The 16499-nt window shown below is 45.4% G+C and overlaps 1 protein-coding gene across 7 annotated transcripts in view; it reads left to right on the top strand.

Moving 5' to 3' along the window:
• BRCA2 (BRCA2 DNA repair associated) overlaps positions 1-16499 on the top strand; it is an 84671-nt gene that overhangs the window by 492 nt on the left and 67680 nt on the right. For 5 of the 7 annotated variants that reach the window (XR_016348541.1, XR_016348540.1, XM_089775559.1 and 2 more), the window contains exons 2-4: positions 5467-5574; positions 9913-10164; positions 14717-14816. Coding sequence is in view for 4 of the 7 variants with exons in the window: in XM_089775559.1 (XP_089631685.1) it covers positions 5496-5574; positions 9913-10164; positions 14717-14816 (431 nt within the window). In the remaining 3 variants the exon portion in view is untranslated. Of the gene's footprint in view, positions 1-4346; positions 5575-9912; positions 10165-14716; positions 14817-16499 lie in introns of those variants that run through there. The other 2 variants (XM_089775560.1, XM_089775564.1) reach the window with 2 other exon arrangements.

Raw genomic sequence — 16499 nt, forward strand, 5'->3', positions numbered from 1 at the left:
TCAAAGCCCGTGGCCTGGCCGTGACTTACGCAGCCTCTACCCCTGACTCAACGTGGAGGGAGGAGGGTGGCCTGGGGGTGCCAGGGGTACGACAGGGTGTCTGGGGCTAGTAGACTGGCATCCCCCTACTGATGCTGGGGTGATGCTGGTGGTGCACAACCTAAGATTCACTCCCACTGGTGCCTCGATGCGGGGAAGTGCGACTGGCAGGCTCCCCACCTGGCTCCTCGTGGCTCCCGCAGATTCCACAAGCAGGGACTTGTGCTTCCTTTAGCTCCTAGCTCTGAATGCTGCCCCAAGCTCTCATTGGCTGGGAGCTGTGGGGGTGGTACTTGCAGGTAGAGGCAGCACACAGAATTATGGAGGGAGGGACATGTCCCTGCTTCCAGGGTGTGTCCTTCCCCCCTCCCCCCAAAAAAGAATGTGCTGCCCAGAGTTCTCCCCTTCTCCTGTGCCCCAACTTCCAGCTTCCTCCCACACCCAAACTCTTACCACTAGAGTGGTGGCCCAAGACTGCCAATTGGCTGGCTCAAGCTGCCCATACAGCCATGTGGACCAGCCGTACCACCAGCTGTTGCAGAAGTCATGGAGGTCCTACGGAGTCATGGAATTCATGATTTCTGTGACAAATGAGGAGCCTTAAAGATTATTCTTGCTATAGAGCGCTCTCACATCCTGTCAGTGAAGGATAAACATGGGATCCTGTACATTTGAGGGAAGTGAGGGGAGCAGGTTATTTCCTTCTATCAAGATTGGATTAAAATACTGACTCTTAAAATCCTTTCCCACTCTAGGTAGGGAGTTTCTTGTCATACCGAGGAATGAGGGAGGGTTTGAGTGATGTGTGATCAGTTGTCCTTTTGCACAGGAGTCACACAGAAGCTAAATATATAATAAAATGTCTGTCTCTCTGTGCATGTTATTTTTAGAGTAGGATGAATGTATACAAAACTTTATAAAGTACTTCTGAGGCAAGATTCAAGTGCCATCCCAAACTGGGATTTCAAATTGCTAATTTAAAAAAGTTCTTTTAATTTAAAATCCCACTTTGGAATAGGGATGTTGGAGTTTAGCTGTTTAAATGGGTAACTGATATGCTCATGCTTATCAGTTATCCAAACTAAGGATGTTGAGAGGCAAGTAACTGACTAAACAAGTAGGTGATACAATTCATATCCACTACACCAGTGGTCACTACCTGGTCAATTGTGGCACTCCAGGGGCTGATCAGGCTGGGCTGGATCAAAGAGGGGCAGCTACCCAGGTGACTGCCCCTTTTTGTTAACTTGCCACTGGGAGGGGAAAAGAGGCGCATGTGCAAACACACACACACGTCCCCCCTCTTGCCTCTGTCAGCCGATGGTCAGGGCAGTGTGTACGTGTGTGTTACACCCAAGTCTTCAACTGCTGAGACGCAAGGTCTCGTCGCAGTGGGCAGCCTAGGAGGCTGCCCCGAAAAAGAGTTTGTCTGTGACTTTACTGCTAGGACTGGGGTCCCGTCGCAGAGGGCAGCCAATAGGCTCTCAGACGCCCCAAGTTTATAGGAAGAGCTTATTACACCTCAGATTTTAGTTGCTAGGATACAGGACCCCTTCGCAGCGGGCAGTCCAGGAAAGACTGAGAGATGCCCCAACGGATCTGTCACCTGGGAGTGACACAGTCCAAAACACCCAAGCTCTTCCTATACCTGTCCCTTATGACCGGCTGAAGTTCTTTTACATTGTGCTTGGTTCTGTTACAGCAACTGAAGGAGTCAGGTTAAAGCTTAAACAGTTACTATTTTATTGTTACAGGGTAAACTTAGCTGTTAAATGCTACTGCTGTGTTACAGATAACACAGCCACTACAAAGGACAGGACAGAAATTACACTAATAAGTCACTTACAGGTACCATGAAACCCTTTTGGTTCTCTGAGCTCTTATTAAATGCATGCAAAATAGATACCTAGCAGATATATATTCTCACCCCTGCGTTCCAGACTTGGCGTGGCCAGAGTCTTTCTCTCAATCCCTCGGGAAGAAGTAGGGCGAGGTTGGGCGTCCCACAGACCTCGGGAGACAATCAATACCTGCCAGCAGGTGTAGATGATTGGAGCTCAAATGGGGTGGGCTACTAAACCCTTCTTTATACCCCTTGGGTATAAAGTGGCCAATTAGGAAAAATGGCTTTGAATGCCAAGTTTCCCACGAAGGGTGCAAAGCATAATTCACACCTGGGAAAATGCAGACAGTGGGCACCTTTGGTATGTGATGGGCGAAGATTCCTCTTCTGGGACAGTGCAGGCGTGTCGATTACTGGTAGTAGCCTCAGGGCTACGGGAGGCCTCCCAGTCGTCAGCTAGCCCATTTACTGTCTGGTTTCTGTTTATGGTAGAGTCAGGGACAGGCAGCACACCTGCGTTCCCAGGGCATCAAAGGCTGACTGCCTTTCTCTTGCTCTCTGGGGGAGGGGGGGCAGAAACCAAGATGGGGTTCATGTCTGGCTACAGCCTCCTGCTCCAGGAGGGGGCTGGGTGGCTGGCGCACATGGTGCGCTGGGGACAGGGCTACGCTGGCTGTGTGTGGGGTCAGAGACCCACCTTCCCCATCGCCCCACTGCACATGGCTGGGCTGTATGCAGGTTCAGAGAGCCCCTTTCCCAGCATCCCACTGCACTTGGCCCGCTTGAACCCATCCCTGGGCAGTCCCGGGCTCTGCCGGTTGCAGCCCCAGAACCACTGCCTGCAGGCAAAGGGCTGGGCTGGGCTGGGCAGGGAAGAGACTCTGCCCACCTCACCTCAGCACTGCTCCCTGGAGGTCGGGAGTCCCAGTGCAGCTGTCCCGCTGGTGAGTGCACTGGGGTCACAAGGATGTGGGGGCAGGAGCAGGGGTGAAGGAGGATGCAGGGGCAGGTTGGGAGGGGGAAGGGGTTGCACTGAGGGGCATGGGGAGATGCAGGGGAGCAAACTGAGGGAATCATGGGGCTAAGGGGAGAGAGGCTGGAGTAGAGAGAAGATGTGATGGGGGGATACAACTTTACTTTGCAGAAGCTGCACTTTCGTTTACTCCCCACTCTGCCTCCTTCCCCAACTAGCTATTTGGCTGCACTCTCACCCTTTCACCTTTTCTGTGTTACTGCTCTCACCCTCTCTTACCCACACCCTCTTCTGCTGCTAAACTCCCTTCCAGACCCTGCACCCCCCTCCTACCTAAATTCTGCATCTCTATCCCACTCCATAACAGCCGTGTCCCACACATTGAGCCCCTCATTTTTGTTCCCACAAAATTGACTGAAACCCCAGAGAAGTAAATCTGGCCTATAGGAAGTCATGAACCTCATTCCTCCTTGTCCCATCCACTTGTGCTGTGGGACTGGAGCTCCAGAAGAGTGAGGTGTCTCAGTTGGGGGCCACGTCAGTAAGGGTTGGGGATTTTTTGCTTCTCACTTGTGTGGTCCCCAACTGATTTTTTCTGTGGATCAATGGCCCCGGCCCAAAAAAAGTTCCCTGCCCCTACTATAACTAAAAAAAACCATTGAAACCTTTTGTGTTGGACATAATGTTTTACTTTATTTAAAATTAAGCTTGATCAATTAATATGAGAAAGCTAAAATGCTGAATCTGTTTGGTTTCATTTAAATTTTTATTCTCCCCAGTTGCAGCACTACAAAATGGCTCGGGTGTAATTATGTAATTAACTATGAGTTTCCATTAGCACTGGGTAGTCTGCGGAAAAGTTTGGAGTGGGTAGGTCCTCAAGAAAGGGGTGGGGGTCTCGGGAAGGGACAGGATGGATCCTGGCTTGCCCTGACATTTAAAAGGTGATCTTGAATGTAAAAAAGTTGGAGACCACTGGACTACACGATTAGTCAATAAGTGAAAAAGCTCTCTTGGCTCACGCCAGTCCAGGAGCTACCTCCCCAATGCTATGCAGTTTAAGGAGCTGGGTGTGCAGGCAGTCTAGCTCCTACATTTAAACTGCAGAGCCATAGCGGGGCTAGGTCCTGGACCGGCGCGAGCTGGGACCACTGTAGTTCTGCATTTTCAATGTAGTAAGAGATGCCCAGCTTTTACTACTTTTGAAATGCAGAGACACAGTGATCCCAGATGGGCTCATGCTGGGTCCAGCAGCCCCTGTTCACTATGGCCCCGAGCTGGTTGCGATGTGAAAAGGGGCTGCTGCCAGAGCAGCCTCCTCTCTCCGTCTTCCGCCACATACCCATCAGGGGAGCGAGGGCGAGGTGGCACCAGGGAGACAGTGCTGGGGGAACCAGCTTTGAAGCTGGCTTCCCCCAGCACTGGCTCCTGTCCTCCACCCTGCCTCTCATACAGAGGCAGCAAGCGGTGTTGGGGGGGGGGGGTGGAGCAGTCGATTACTCAGCTTGACTACTTGCTTACATCCGTAATCCACATGGTTACATGCGGCTCCTAGATAGGTGGCTTTCACCCTGCATGTAACTACTGACATTTTCAGTGATTACGTGGTTGATCAATTACACACATTTTAACATCCCTAGTTTGGGATGCACTTGAATCTTGCCTCGGAAGTGAACGGATCTCAGTTTCGGATGGTACTTGAATCTTGCCTCAGAAATGCTTTGTAAAGTTTAGTGTATATCCATCCCACCGTAATTTTTTTTTAATTAATCATTTTAAAAAATCGAGTGTGATTTTTTTTTTTCAGGTAGTCTTACCTTTGACTATCATGGCCAATTTTTGTGTGTTTATAGTAACATTTTCCCATATTAAAAAATGTTTTAGATTCTCTTAGTATTGAGAGAGAGCAACATAGGTGAAATTGACAGACTAACAATCCAAAAGGAAAGAGTAAAATAGACTCTCCTTAAAATGCTTTCAAATGCACAAAGTAAATAAACTTGAAAACTTTCTTCAGTAATTTAGTTACTTGAAACGGTAGTTTTAAAAAATCAACAGGTGTGTGTTTTTAAAATTGGTTTTTGAACTGTCTAGCCTGTATTCCAATTTAAATCACATTCTTATTTGATGGGTGCATCTACCAGCAAAAACAGCTTTTCAGATTTTACTTATATACACTAATTATGTAGGATATAATTATATTGATTGAGAATAATTCAGAACACCAATTCATTTCTTGTCAAACTTTACAAAAGTATTCTGTACTTTGCATGCAGTTCTCTTCTATTATACAGTTGAGTTCTTTTTTCGTTTCTCAGCTGTGAAACTTGAGACACTGGAGATCGTATTATTTTTGTGCTAGATTTTTATGACCTACTCATTAATGTGTGGAGTGCATATGTTGCAGCCATAATCCTGTCAACTGAGATTGGATCTGACTCTCTTTCTAGTCTTCTGCCACAACTAATTGTCTAGAAAGTTCCTTCACTTGGGTTAAGGGTCTGCTGCCTTACATCATTCCCTGAGGAGCAAAAAATGGAATGGAAGCCATGGCACATAGTAGTGCCATTAGGATAGTTGAGTATCAAAGCATTTTAATAAAATTTTGCAGGCTTCTTTAACAAGCATACCAGTGATGTTATGGAAAATAAAATGGCTGACAAACCTGTGGAGAGACCAACTTTCTTCGAAATATTTAAGGCACGATGCAGTGAATCAGGTACAGTTATTATTTAATTTGATTGAAATAAATGTGCTGAAAACATACTGTAATAAGAGGCATTTTCAGGGTGTTGTATTCTGTAGGCATTTAGCAATAAACTATATGTCCCAGCGAAGAATTGAGTTTAAGTTGATTGTGTCCTTATGTTCCTGTTCTTTATACACTCATTTATTTTCCTTAATTTATTTAACTTAATTATTATTTGAAGTCTTTTTCTTGTCAGTTGTACTTTGATAAATATATGAATATTTTAACAGCTGAAAACAGAAAATATTAAGGAGACTATTAAATATTCAGAAGCAGTTGATTGGTCCCGTTTAATTGTTTGCATTACTAATTTTAACTTAAAGTTTTAAAAAGATGTTGTCGTAATTTCCAAATGGTTTTAATAAAGATTCAAGACTCATAAATGCTCTCATATTTAAATATACTTAAAGTTCTCAAGACCTCAATATCTTTTATAGACTTCATGTCAGTGTTAAAAATTATTTCACTGTTCAAATGGTTGCCTCCAGCTCTAGGCTCATAAGTGCTAATGAGAGTGATTTTTTTTTCAAATACACTGTATTTTGTGATTTTATTTGTGTGGAGAAGGACCTTTTTTAACTTATATATTGCTGGTTTTAGCAAAATGGTGCCAATTTCCCTTCTAACTATAAAACAATTCCATTGTTTAACAAGTGTTCTTATTGGAGTGTATTTTAGTATGGATTCCACTGTAGATTCACATGTGCATATAAACTCACAATTTTTTTCATAGCAATGTGTATTGGTGCTTTGCATGTGCCTTGTATCACCTCATGCTTCCATATAAGCAGGGCTCGACAAATAATACAATCTACTCGCCTATGGCGAGTAGATTGTAACCCGGAAGAGCTGGGTTCGGACGATCTGCGCATGTGCAGAATGATCTGTGCATGTGCAGATCGCCGGACAGCGCGGCTGGCGAGCAGGGCTTGCCGCAGTTCGGCGAGCCCTGCATATAAACACACAGTATGTTGCAGTTACTACATCTTTTCACTTCCATTTTTTTGCCCATGGCAATGAAATGGAACTTGGACAATGTATACATTGTTTTTTAGTTTAAAACTCAACCCTTTCATGAAGAAATTGATCACTCATTATTTTTGTAGTTTTTTTGGAGACTTGGACAGATTTCCTGTACATCTCCTGAACAAGGGACTGAAAAAATGTGCTGATCACTGGCATAGCACTCTAAACCCACAGGGTTTAAATCCTGCCCATCATGCAATAGTCTTGTGTAGATGTCTCTTGCTCCCTTGGAAAGTATACATCCCTGACAGCTGCTTTATCTTCTCGTCCTGCACCCCAAAATGGAGACACATGAAGCTCAAATTACATCTCTTGGGCTATGTCTAGCCTACATCCCTCTTTCAAAAGAGGGATGTAAATTAGACAGATCAAAATTGCGAATGAAGCTGGGATCTGAATTTCCCGCACTTCATTTGCATAATAGCAGCTGTGCGTTCTTTCAGAAACAGGTATTTTGAAAGTGAAACCGCCGTCTAGACACGGTTCTTTAAAAAAAACAACCCTTTTTCAAAAGTTCCTGTAAACCTCATTTTTTGAGGAGTACAGGATCTTTTGAAAGGTTTTTTTTTTTCCCCCCCGAAAACAGCATCTAGACGACGGTTTCACTTTCGAAATACCCGTTTTTGAAAGAACACACAGCCACCATTATGCAAATGAAGTGTGGGAAATTCAGATCCCGGCTTCATTTGCAATTTCAATCTGTCTAACTTGCATCCCTCTTTCGAAAGAGGGATGTAGTTTAGATATGCCCTTGGAGCAATCTGTGGACGTGGCATCTGGTTTGAGAGAAGAGACAGACTCCAAGCTGGAGCTGAAGCTGGTATACCTCTAGATACAGTGGGAAGAAGTTTAAAAGGGTGCCAAGAACTCTCTTCCAGTGGCCTTGGTGCAGAGTTCGTTGACCCTGACTCCAGAGTAATATTGCCCCAGAGACTTGGACAAGCAATTGAAATATAGGCCTTATTATTAAGATGTTAAAGTGTCTCTGCACAGAAGCCAGATCTGACCTGGTATTCCGTATCTAATCACCGGTGTCATTAACAGCCACAAATCAGGCACACACAAATTTAGGGCCAAACCATATATTGTCGAAGTGAAATGCACAAACATACAAACAAGCAACTTTAAACAAGTCTACCCTATCCCTGAAAAAAAAGATGATCGACAGATCCCTATACACAAAAGGTAAGTATACGTTACAAAGGTTTTCAGCGATTGATGCCCATGACCTACAACCTTTCGGCTAATGGTAAGCCTAGAGGGAGGACTGGTGGGGAGATCCCTCGCAGCGGTTCAGTCCTGCTGGAGATGAGGCTGGAGAAATCCTGGTTGCTGCGTGGTATGTTTCCTCTCGAACCCGAACCCATCCGATCCTTCGATCACTCTGGTGGACTCGATGGATGAGTAGATGTAGATGGTATACGGAGTCCCAGTTCACAGGCCCATGCCGATAATCCACAACCGACAGGAATTCCCTCACACAGGGGCTAGGTCTAGGCCTCACTCACTTAACCATAACCACGAAGATGTCAAGGAAAAAGGGATGTCAAAGGGAAACAGATGGACAGCAATTAACGGTGACTAACGGACAGTGACGAACCCGAGCTCTCCTCAGAGCAGGTTTTATAAGCACTCTGAGGCGGGAAAAGGTGTTATGAGCTGGGTGCATAAAATGAGGCCGTGTGCAACGCTTAGAAAGGGGGAGTGTGCATCTTTTTGGGTGGTGTGCAGCCCATTGTTGCGGAGTGCCCAGCTTTGAGCTGGGTGCACAGGCTAAGGAGAGAGGTGCAATGAGATATAGTGATGTGTGCACCTTAGTAGTTTAGGTGAGAAATTCCTTTACTTAAAATGGAAGCTAGCTAGACTCCATTTTGTCTGCCCATAGAGTCTTCCCTTTAAACGCTCCTTATGGGGCGACAGTAACAAGGCCTGGTATACACACTGTCTGCTTCAGCTATCAGGTGACATACTTGAACTGAGTATAAGCACAGTTGAGAGTACATAATGGGCTTGTACCATAAGGAGAACTTGAAGAAATCCTATGAAGCCAAGTTTTTCAAACTCTTTCCCATCAAGCGATGGGAGCCAAGCTCTGGAGACAAAGAAGTCTTGGGAATCAACAATTTCAGCACCAACCTATGAGTGTTTTTCAGTACTGAGATATGTCTGAAGCTCCACCTTTCCCTCTTATTCTGGCACTGGAACAGGCTGTGATGTCACAGAGACCAGAATAAAAAACTTAAGTTCATATGCACGATGTGCATGTGCACCACAAGAAGATACTACAGACTACAACATTTTGAAGAGCCACAGTTACTGAAGGGTAACTGATTTTTTTGGTTTAAAAGCCACAGTAATAATTTTTTTTGTCATCATTCTGGCTTTGTCAACATCAAAATTGGAAGGAGTACTACAATATATAAAAATGTGGTGGTTGTGTTTTAGAAAAGGCTGCTTTAAAGATCCAGTATCTCCAGGGGTGGGCAATAATTTTTGATGTGGAGGGGGGCACTCCAAGATTTTGGGAAGTGGTCACGGGGCTCACTCTTCCAAGATATTAATGGAGAAGATGCAACGTCTGGGATGGAGGTTGGCTGCAGAAGGGAGTTCAGGGTAAGGGATTGGGGTGCAGGAGGGAGACTGGAGTCTGGGACATAGTTTGGATGAAGGAGGCAGTTGTGACCTGGGACAGGAGACTTGACTGCAGGGGTTTGGGATCTGACCTAGGGTAGAAGAGGATTGTGATCTGGGACAGGAGATTAAGGTGCCAGATTTGGGAAGCTGTATGAGTGCAAGATGGGGACAGAGGGTTTGGATATGTTGAGTGGGGGCAGGTAGGGAGGGGCTGGGGTGCCAGAGGCAGTCTGCGGCAAGGAGACTTACAAGCCAGCAGCCAAACCTGCCTGCCTGCCGAGCTAAGGTTTGCAGAGCTTAAAACATTTACCAGCGATTGTGTTGGGGGTGGCTCATGAAGCTTCCCTCCTCCTCTCCAGTTTTGAAACAGAAATGGGGCCTGGCAGCCCCATTTCAAAACTGCATGTGGAGCTTCAGGGCAAGCAGGAGAATCTGCCTGGGGCTCCCCGCTGCATCTGTGGGCTGGATTTGGTGGCTTGGTTGGCCAGATCCTGCCCAGGCCTGAGTATATCTCAGCTAATGTCTTTCATGGAACATTAAACCAATTTGAATTAAGACAACAGTTTAGCATAAAGCTAAGGTTCTTCAAATGTATATAAGACTATGTTTAATTACATATAATAATCTGTGGGTTTTTTTCTTTCATAGACTTAGGGCCAATAAGTCTCAACTGGTTTGAGGAACTCAGCACAGAAGCTCTACCCTATGAATCTGAAACATCAGAGAGACCTGAATACAGAGCTGTGTGTCTTGAGCAAAGTGCTTCTAAAACTCCAAGGGGAAAGCCCTTTACATGTAGTCAGTTGGCATCAACTCCAGTGATTTTCAAAGAACAGAGTATAACATTGCCACTCTTGTCTTCTCCAATAAAAGAATTGGGTCAGAAGAAAACAGAAACAGGTGAGTAAATGGATTTGTTTGAAGTAAAAGTGTGCTTTTAATAGCTTCCCACCATCCCCTAAAAGATAGACTTTATACAGTAAAACTTCAGTTGTCCGGCATCCAGTGGTCCTGCACTCCTGATAGTCCAGTACCAACTGGAACCCCGAAGTGCTCCTGCAGCTGCTTCAAGAAGTTGTTAGTCAATTACACTACCGCTGGCTGGATCCGCAGGCGACGGGCTTGCAATTTATCTTTCCTCTACTGCCTCTGGCGGGCGGGGGCAGGAGCGGGAGGGAGGGGGAGGAGGCAGAGGTCAGCGGGGGCAGGGGGCGCCCAGCCCTCCGCCTGTGTTACAGGGAGGCAAAGCCTGCAATCCGCGGAGGCAGAGAGGGGGCAAGAGGCAGCCAGCTGCTTCAAGAAGTTGCTAGTCAATTACACTGCCACGGGCTGGATCCACAGGTGATAGGCTCGCAATCTATCTTTCCTCTACTGCACCCCCGAACCCCCTGCTCTCGTTTCCCCACCACCACCCACCCAGAGGCAGTAAAGGAAAGATAGATTGCGAGCCTGTGGATCTAGCCAGCAGCAGTGTAATTGACTAGCAACTTCTTGAAGCAGCTGCCTGTCTCTTGTCCCCTCTCTGCTGCCGCTTCTTGCAGGCTTTGCCTCCCTGCAAAATGACGGAGGGTTCGGCCCTTGCCGCGCTGTTCCCCTCTGAGCTCCTGCCCCCGCTGGAGGCAGTGGAGGTCCTGGCAGACCCGTCACAGCTCCCCACTTCCACCTCCCCCCCCGCCAGAGTACCTCCCGATAGTCGGCATATCCAATAATCCGGCACCACCTGGGTCCCAAAGGTGCCAGATTATTAGAAGTCTACTGTATTGCATTATTATTGCTTCCTATTTGTACTGCATTAGATAATGCTGTCATAGACATTAAATTAAAAAAGACATATGGTACTAAGCCTTCTAATTCACCCTGTATAAGTGCAGAATTGTTCAATATGATGAATCCACTCTTGCAGTGAGCTCTATATGGTTCCATGTACAAGGAGCTCACTGCAGAACTGTGTGGGTATGTCTACATTGCATTCCTCCTTCGAGAGAGGAATGCAAATGCAGATAAGCGAAATTGCAAATGAAGCACGGATTTTAATTTCCCGTGCTTCATTTGCATAATCGCAGACGGCCGCTTTTCCGAAATCGCGTATTTCGAGAAAACAAACGCGGTCCATGCAGAATTATTTTGAGAAAAAACCCTGCCTTCGAAATAAACCTTACACATCATTTTTTAAGGTGTAAGGGTTATTTTGAAGTCAGGGTTTTTCTCAAAATAACCCCTCCTGGACTGCGTTTGTTTTCTCGAAATACGCTATTTCAGAAAAGCGGCCATCCGCAATTATGCAAATGAAGCACGGAAAATTCAAATCCATGCTTAATTTTGTAATTTCGCTTGTCTGCATTTGCATTCTTCTCTCGAAGGAGGAATGCAATGTAGACATACCCTGTGTGTTGTATTTTTCAGTTCTTTAACCATTCTTTGAATCAGCAAAATGGAGTTGCTGGTTGCCAAATATAGGCACAGCCCAGGTGTGAATTTTGCTTACCCTATTTTAAAAAAGTAAAATTAGTCTATATTTAACTTATAAACATTCTGAAAAGTTAGTTTACTTCTTTGGGATAAATAGAAAATGGCTGTTGCCAATTTGAGATCCAGTGCAGTCCGAGGGACACTCGCTAATCTTTCCAATCAAGACATGTAAGTTGTAAGTTAATAGATGTAAGTTTGTTACCTTAATAAAATTGTAAACTATATAGAATGGCCACATTGTTGAATAAAACCTGTCAATATGAAAAGGAAGAGTAGCATTTCACTTTAGACTATACCTCATTGTCTTCCTCAAACCACAGTAATTCCTCATTTAACACGTGCCCGCTTAACACGTTTTCACGATAGCACGATTTTTTTTTTTAGGGAACTTTTTTTGAATTACACGACTGTCCCCGGAATAACACGATTTCCCCAGCTGGCCCATTGCCAGTGGCTGCGCGGGGCTTCCCCTGCCTCCCTGCAAAGAGGTGGAGGGTTCACTGCTCGCTGCACCATTTCCCGGCGACCCCCCCCCCACCTCACCGGATGCAGTGTAGGTCCTGGTAGAACTGTCACAGGGGCATACTCCCAACCCAATCCCCCTCCCCTTTCCTTCCCTTCTCTTCCCCAGAGCCAAACACCTCCTCTCCCTGCTGTAACCCAGCCCCTTTTCTCCCCCAACCTTATGTCCCGGTCCCAACAGCCACCTCTGCTTGAAACGCAACCCTCACCTTTTCCATTATTTTCAATGGAAAAATTGACCCCGCATAACACAATTTCACTTAACATGATCATTTTCTGAAACATATCTATAGTGTTAAATAAGGAATTACTGTATATCCCACGTCTGTCATCCCTATTAACATGCCTAAATGTCCTAGCATCAATGGCTCTAGGACTACAATTATATGAACTATACCTACATCTCTGACAAGGTGGGCTATAATTATAACCTTTTTAACCATTCTGGCTTCCTTGTTTTCTCTGTAACCCACCCTTGACCCCCTCTCCCCCCACAAGATTCACTATACCTTAATTTGTTAAATTTGTCTTGGCTTTCAATTTGTTTCAAACATTTGCTTAATAAAACATCTTATCTGTAAAGAAATACAATATTTTCTAAGTATTTCTGATGCATCTATTGCTGTTGTATCTGATTTGTACATATATTATACATTTGTGTCCTTCCTTTAATATTGACTCCTGTTGATGATGGGTCTCTTGACATATCAGATATACACTAAGGTCCTACAACAAAGCCATTAAAGATGTTCATCAAGTCAAAATAGCATTGCAAAATATGTAAATCAGGACAGTTTTGGACCCTTCCATTTTAAAAGGGTTATTTTAATTGTTTTGTATTTCATTGCTTTACAGTGCATTTGTATAATAGTTGAAGGTATCAGAGATGGTACTTGGTCCTGCCATGAGGGCAGGGGACTGGACTAGATGACTTCTCAAGGTCCCTTCCAGTTCTATGAGATGGTATATCTCCATATATTATAGTTATTAGTATCGTATGGCCAAATTGTGAAACCTTTACTCAAAATGATAAGCAGTTATTTACGCAAGTAGTTTCATCAGAGTCAATAAGACAACTCAGATGAGTAACTGCTAAGAGATTCACAGTTTAGCCCAGAGGGTTCCAGCATAAGCTTATTGGATAGTCGAGTAGTGACTTGACTAGTCGCTTCCCCCGCTCCCCTGCTGCCTTCATCCGAGGCAGCAAGTGGGGGGGGAGCAGGAGCCAGTTCTGGGGGGAGCTGGCTTAAAAGCCGGTTCCCCACAGCACTGTCACTACGGTGGGCAGGTGAGGCAGACACACAGCAGGGAAATGGTGTGAGTGGGGACCAAAGCAGTCCCCACTCACATTGGTTCCAACTGTAGCATTTCAGCCTTTTAAATGTAACGAGTCCCGTTCACCCGGTGCTCTCCCCTTGCTGCCTCTATGACAGGCAGCAAGGGCGAGGATACGAGCCAGTGCTGAAGGGAGCTGGCTTAAAAGCCAGTTCCCCCCAGCGTAGTCTCTAAGGTGCTGCCTGCTTGCCCCCCTCCTCTCCCCCTGCCTCTATCAGGCTGGTGCCGGAGCAGTGTCTATTCGCAGTGGCCAGGGGCTGATGCCGGAGCAGCTTCTTCACAGAGGTCAGGGCTCACGCAGATGCTGCGCTTCTCTATTTTAAATGTAGTAAGAGCCCATCAGCTTTTACTATATTTAAAGTGTAGAGCTGCAGCATGGTGGCACCTGGAGCTACCCTGCTGCACCTCTGCATGGAGGTCCAAATTGGGGATACAAATTGTATTGACTACACAATAAGCTTGGTGACTGCAATTTAACATCCTTAGTTCTAGTGGTCAAGGTAGAAATGCTCTTCTTTATTGATGCTTGACTCTGCTGTTCAGAAGAACTCAAAATACAAATAGGTACTGTCTAGCACACTACAGAAAATCAAAAACATTTATTCTTTATGCTAGCTCATTCAAACCCAAGAAACGTATTTCTCGTGCAGACCTGGGAAAATGCTGGTACAATCTTTTTGTGAAGGAGCTTTATGGCCTCCTGCAAGAATCATTTCTCCTGTAGTAATGGGAAATGCAGTGACACTGCACCTTGGCTGTTTTGCCTTGCTTTGTTAACATAGGCTGTGTCTACATAGGCACCCTTTTCCGGAAAAGGGATGCTAATGTAGACACGGACACAATGTATAGTGAAGATAAATAAGTAACTTTTTTTTAAAAGACAGACTTATTGAATTAACTTAACTTTTGAGATATTCTTGGCATTGTCACTAGAAATTGTGAACATATTTCAACTGGATTAAAAGGGTCGTTATTAGAAATGTCAGTAATATTGAACAAACTTGTCTTTTTAGAAAGTAAGGTTTAGTTTTAAAAGGTATGTTTATTTTTAAATTTCAGAATCAAATAGTTACATATGCAGGACCTTGTTAACTATTGTACTGACTGAATATACTATACATTGCAGGCAAAGACAGTTTGGTTAACAAAGACCATAGATCAAGTCCCCATTTTATGAAGACAAAATTGGATCAAATTTCACCTCTCAATACCTCCCTCGGCATAAGGTATGTTAACCTTTTTTAAATGAAATGTTCAAAAGTATTTGAATATATTCTGTGGGAAGGTTATATATACATTCAAATTATATTATAAACACTTTTGGCTAGCACAAGGATGGAAACTTTAGTGCAGACGTGGCCAACCTGTGGCTCGCAAGCCGCATGCAGCTCTTGCTTCCCCCCCCCCCTTCCAAGAGTGCAGCTCATGAAGGTGCTTCTGCATACACACACCCAAAATGGTCCCCGCTGGCTCCCCTTCCTGCCCCTCCCCTCCCACCTCCCGGCCGCCAGCTTCCCTGTGCTTTCCGGGTCAGAGCTGCAGGGTTTTAAAAATGGTACCCAAGATGGCGGCTGTCTTAGAGGGGCAGCCTCCTTTAAAAAAATTTTTTTGTTGTTTTTGCTCAACAATCCTGTTATTGGGGGGGGGGCTTTTTCTGATGATTCTGGTGTGGCTCGTCACATTTTTTCCGCTGCTATTTTGGCTCTCCTTGTTACATGGTTTGACTATCCCTGCTTTAGTGTTTCAGAACAATGGATAATTTTGCACATCTTTTATACTTGAGCACCAAAGTAAATAACCTACTTGCAACTCACTCAACTATGTATATTAGCTATACAGGCAGTCCCCGAGTTACGCGGATCCGACTTATGTCGGATCCGCAGTTACGAACGGGGCCCTCTCCCTGGTCTCCAGCAGACCAGGGAGAGGAAGCAAAGCGGCGGAGCACGCGGGCAGCAGACAGCCCAGTCTGGGCTGTCCGCTGCCCGTGTGTTCCACCGCTTTGCTCCCCGTCCCCCTGGTCTGCAGACCAGGGAGACGGGGAGCAAAGCAGATCAAAGCCGCGGAGCCCGAGGGCAGCAGGACATACATGGCGCGTCTGGGCTGTCCCGCTGCCCCCATGCTTTGCTCCGGACGCCTGTGGTACAGCAGCTGGGGCGCTGCCGGTTGGTCCCGTAGCGCCGCTCTGGGCGCTACTGGACCAACCCGGCAGCACCCCAGCTGCTCTGCCCCACGTGTCCCCAAGTCAGCCGCTGCTGAAACTGACCAGTGGCTGACTACAGGAAGCCCCTGTCCCGGGCTTCCTGGAATCAGCCGCTGATCAGTTTCAGCAGCAGCTGACTTGGGGATGCCTGGGGTTCTTAAGTTGAATCTGTATGTAAGTCGGAACTGGCGTCCAGATTCAGCCGCTGTTGAAACTGATCAGTTTCAGCAGCGGCTGAATCTGGACGCCAGTTCCGACTTACATACAGATTCAACTTAAGAAAAAACCTACAGTTCCTATCTTGTACGTAACCCGGGGACTGCCTGTTCTTGGAATTTCCCCATTTTTTTACATTTGTTGGACTCTTAAGAAACTTTATTAAATTAACAGAATATTTCCTTTTTATTTTTAAACTGTAGCATAATATGCATAAGATGTTTTAGTTGACATTATCTCAGCTTCACAAATCCTTAGTATTTTATGGTCATTGTATCAAATGCTAACTGTAACACTTTCATGCAATACGATATTTATAATATTTGCTCTTTCTCGAGTGATTAATCATGTCCATTCCATGTAGGTGTGCGCGTGCTGTGTGCACTCGCCATCGGAAGTTATTCCTTTAGTAGTATCCGTTGGTCTGGCAAGGGAGCGTCCTGGAATGACACCAGTATATCAGCTAATATATACCCTTGCTGGCCCTTCA

This window comes from Pelodiscus sinensis, chromosome 1 (genome assembly GCF_052426305.1).
Source record: "Pelodiscus sinensis isolate ZL-2025 chromosome 1, ASM5242630v1, whole genome shotgun sequence".
NCBI classification, from domain to species: Eukaryota; Metazoa; Chordata; order Testudines; family Trionychidae; genus Pelodiscus; species Pelodiscus sinensis.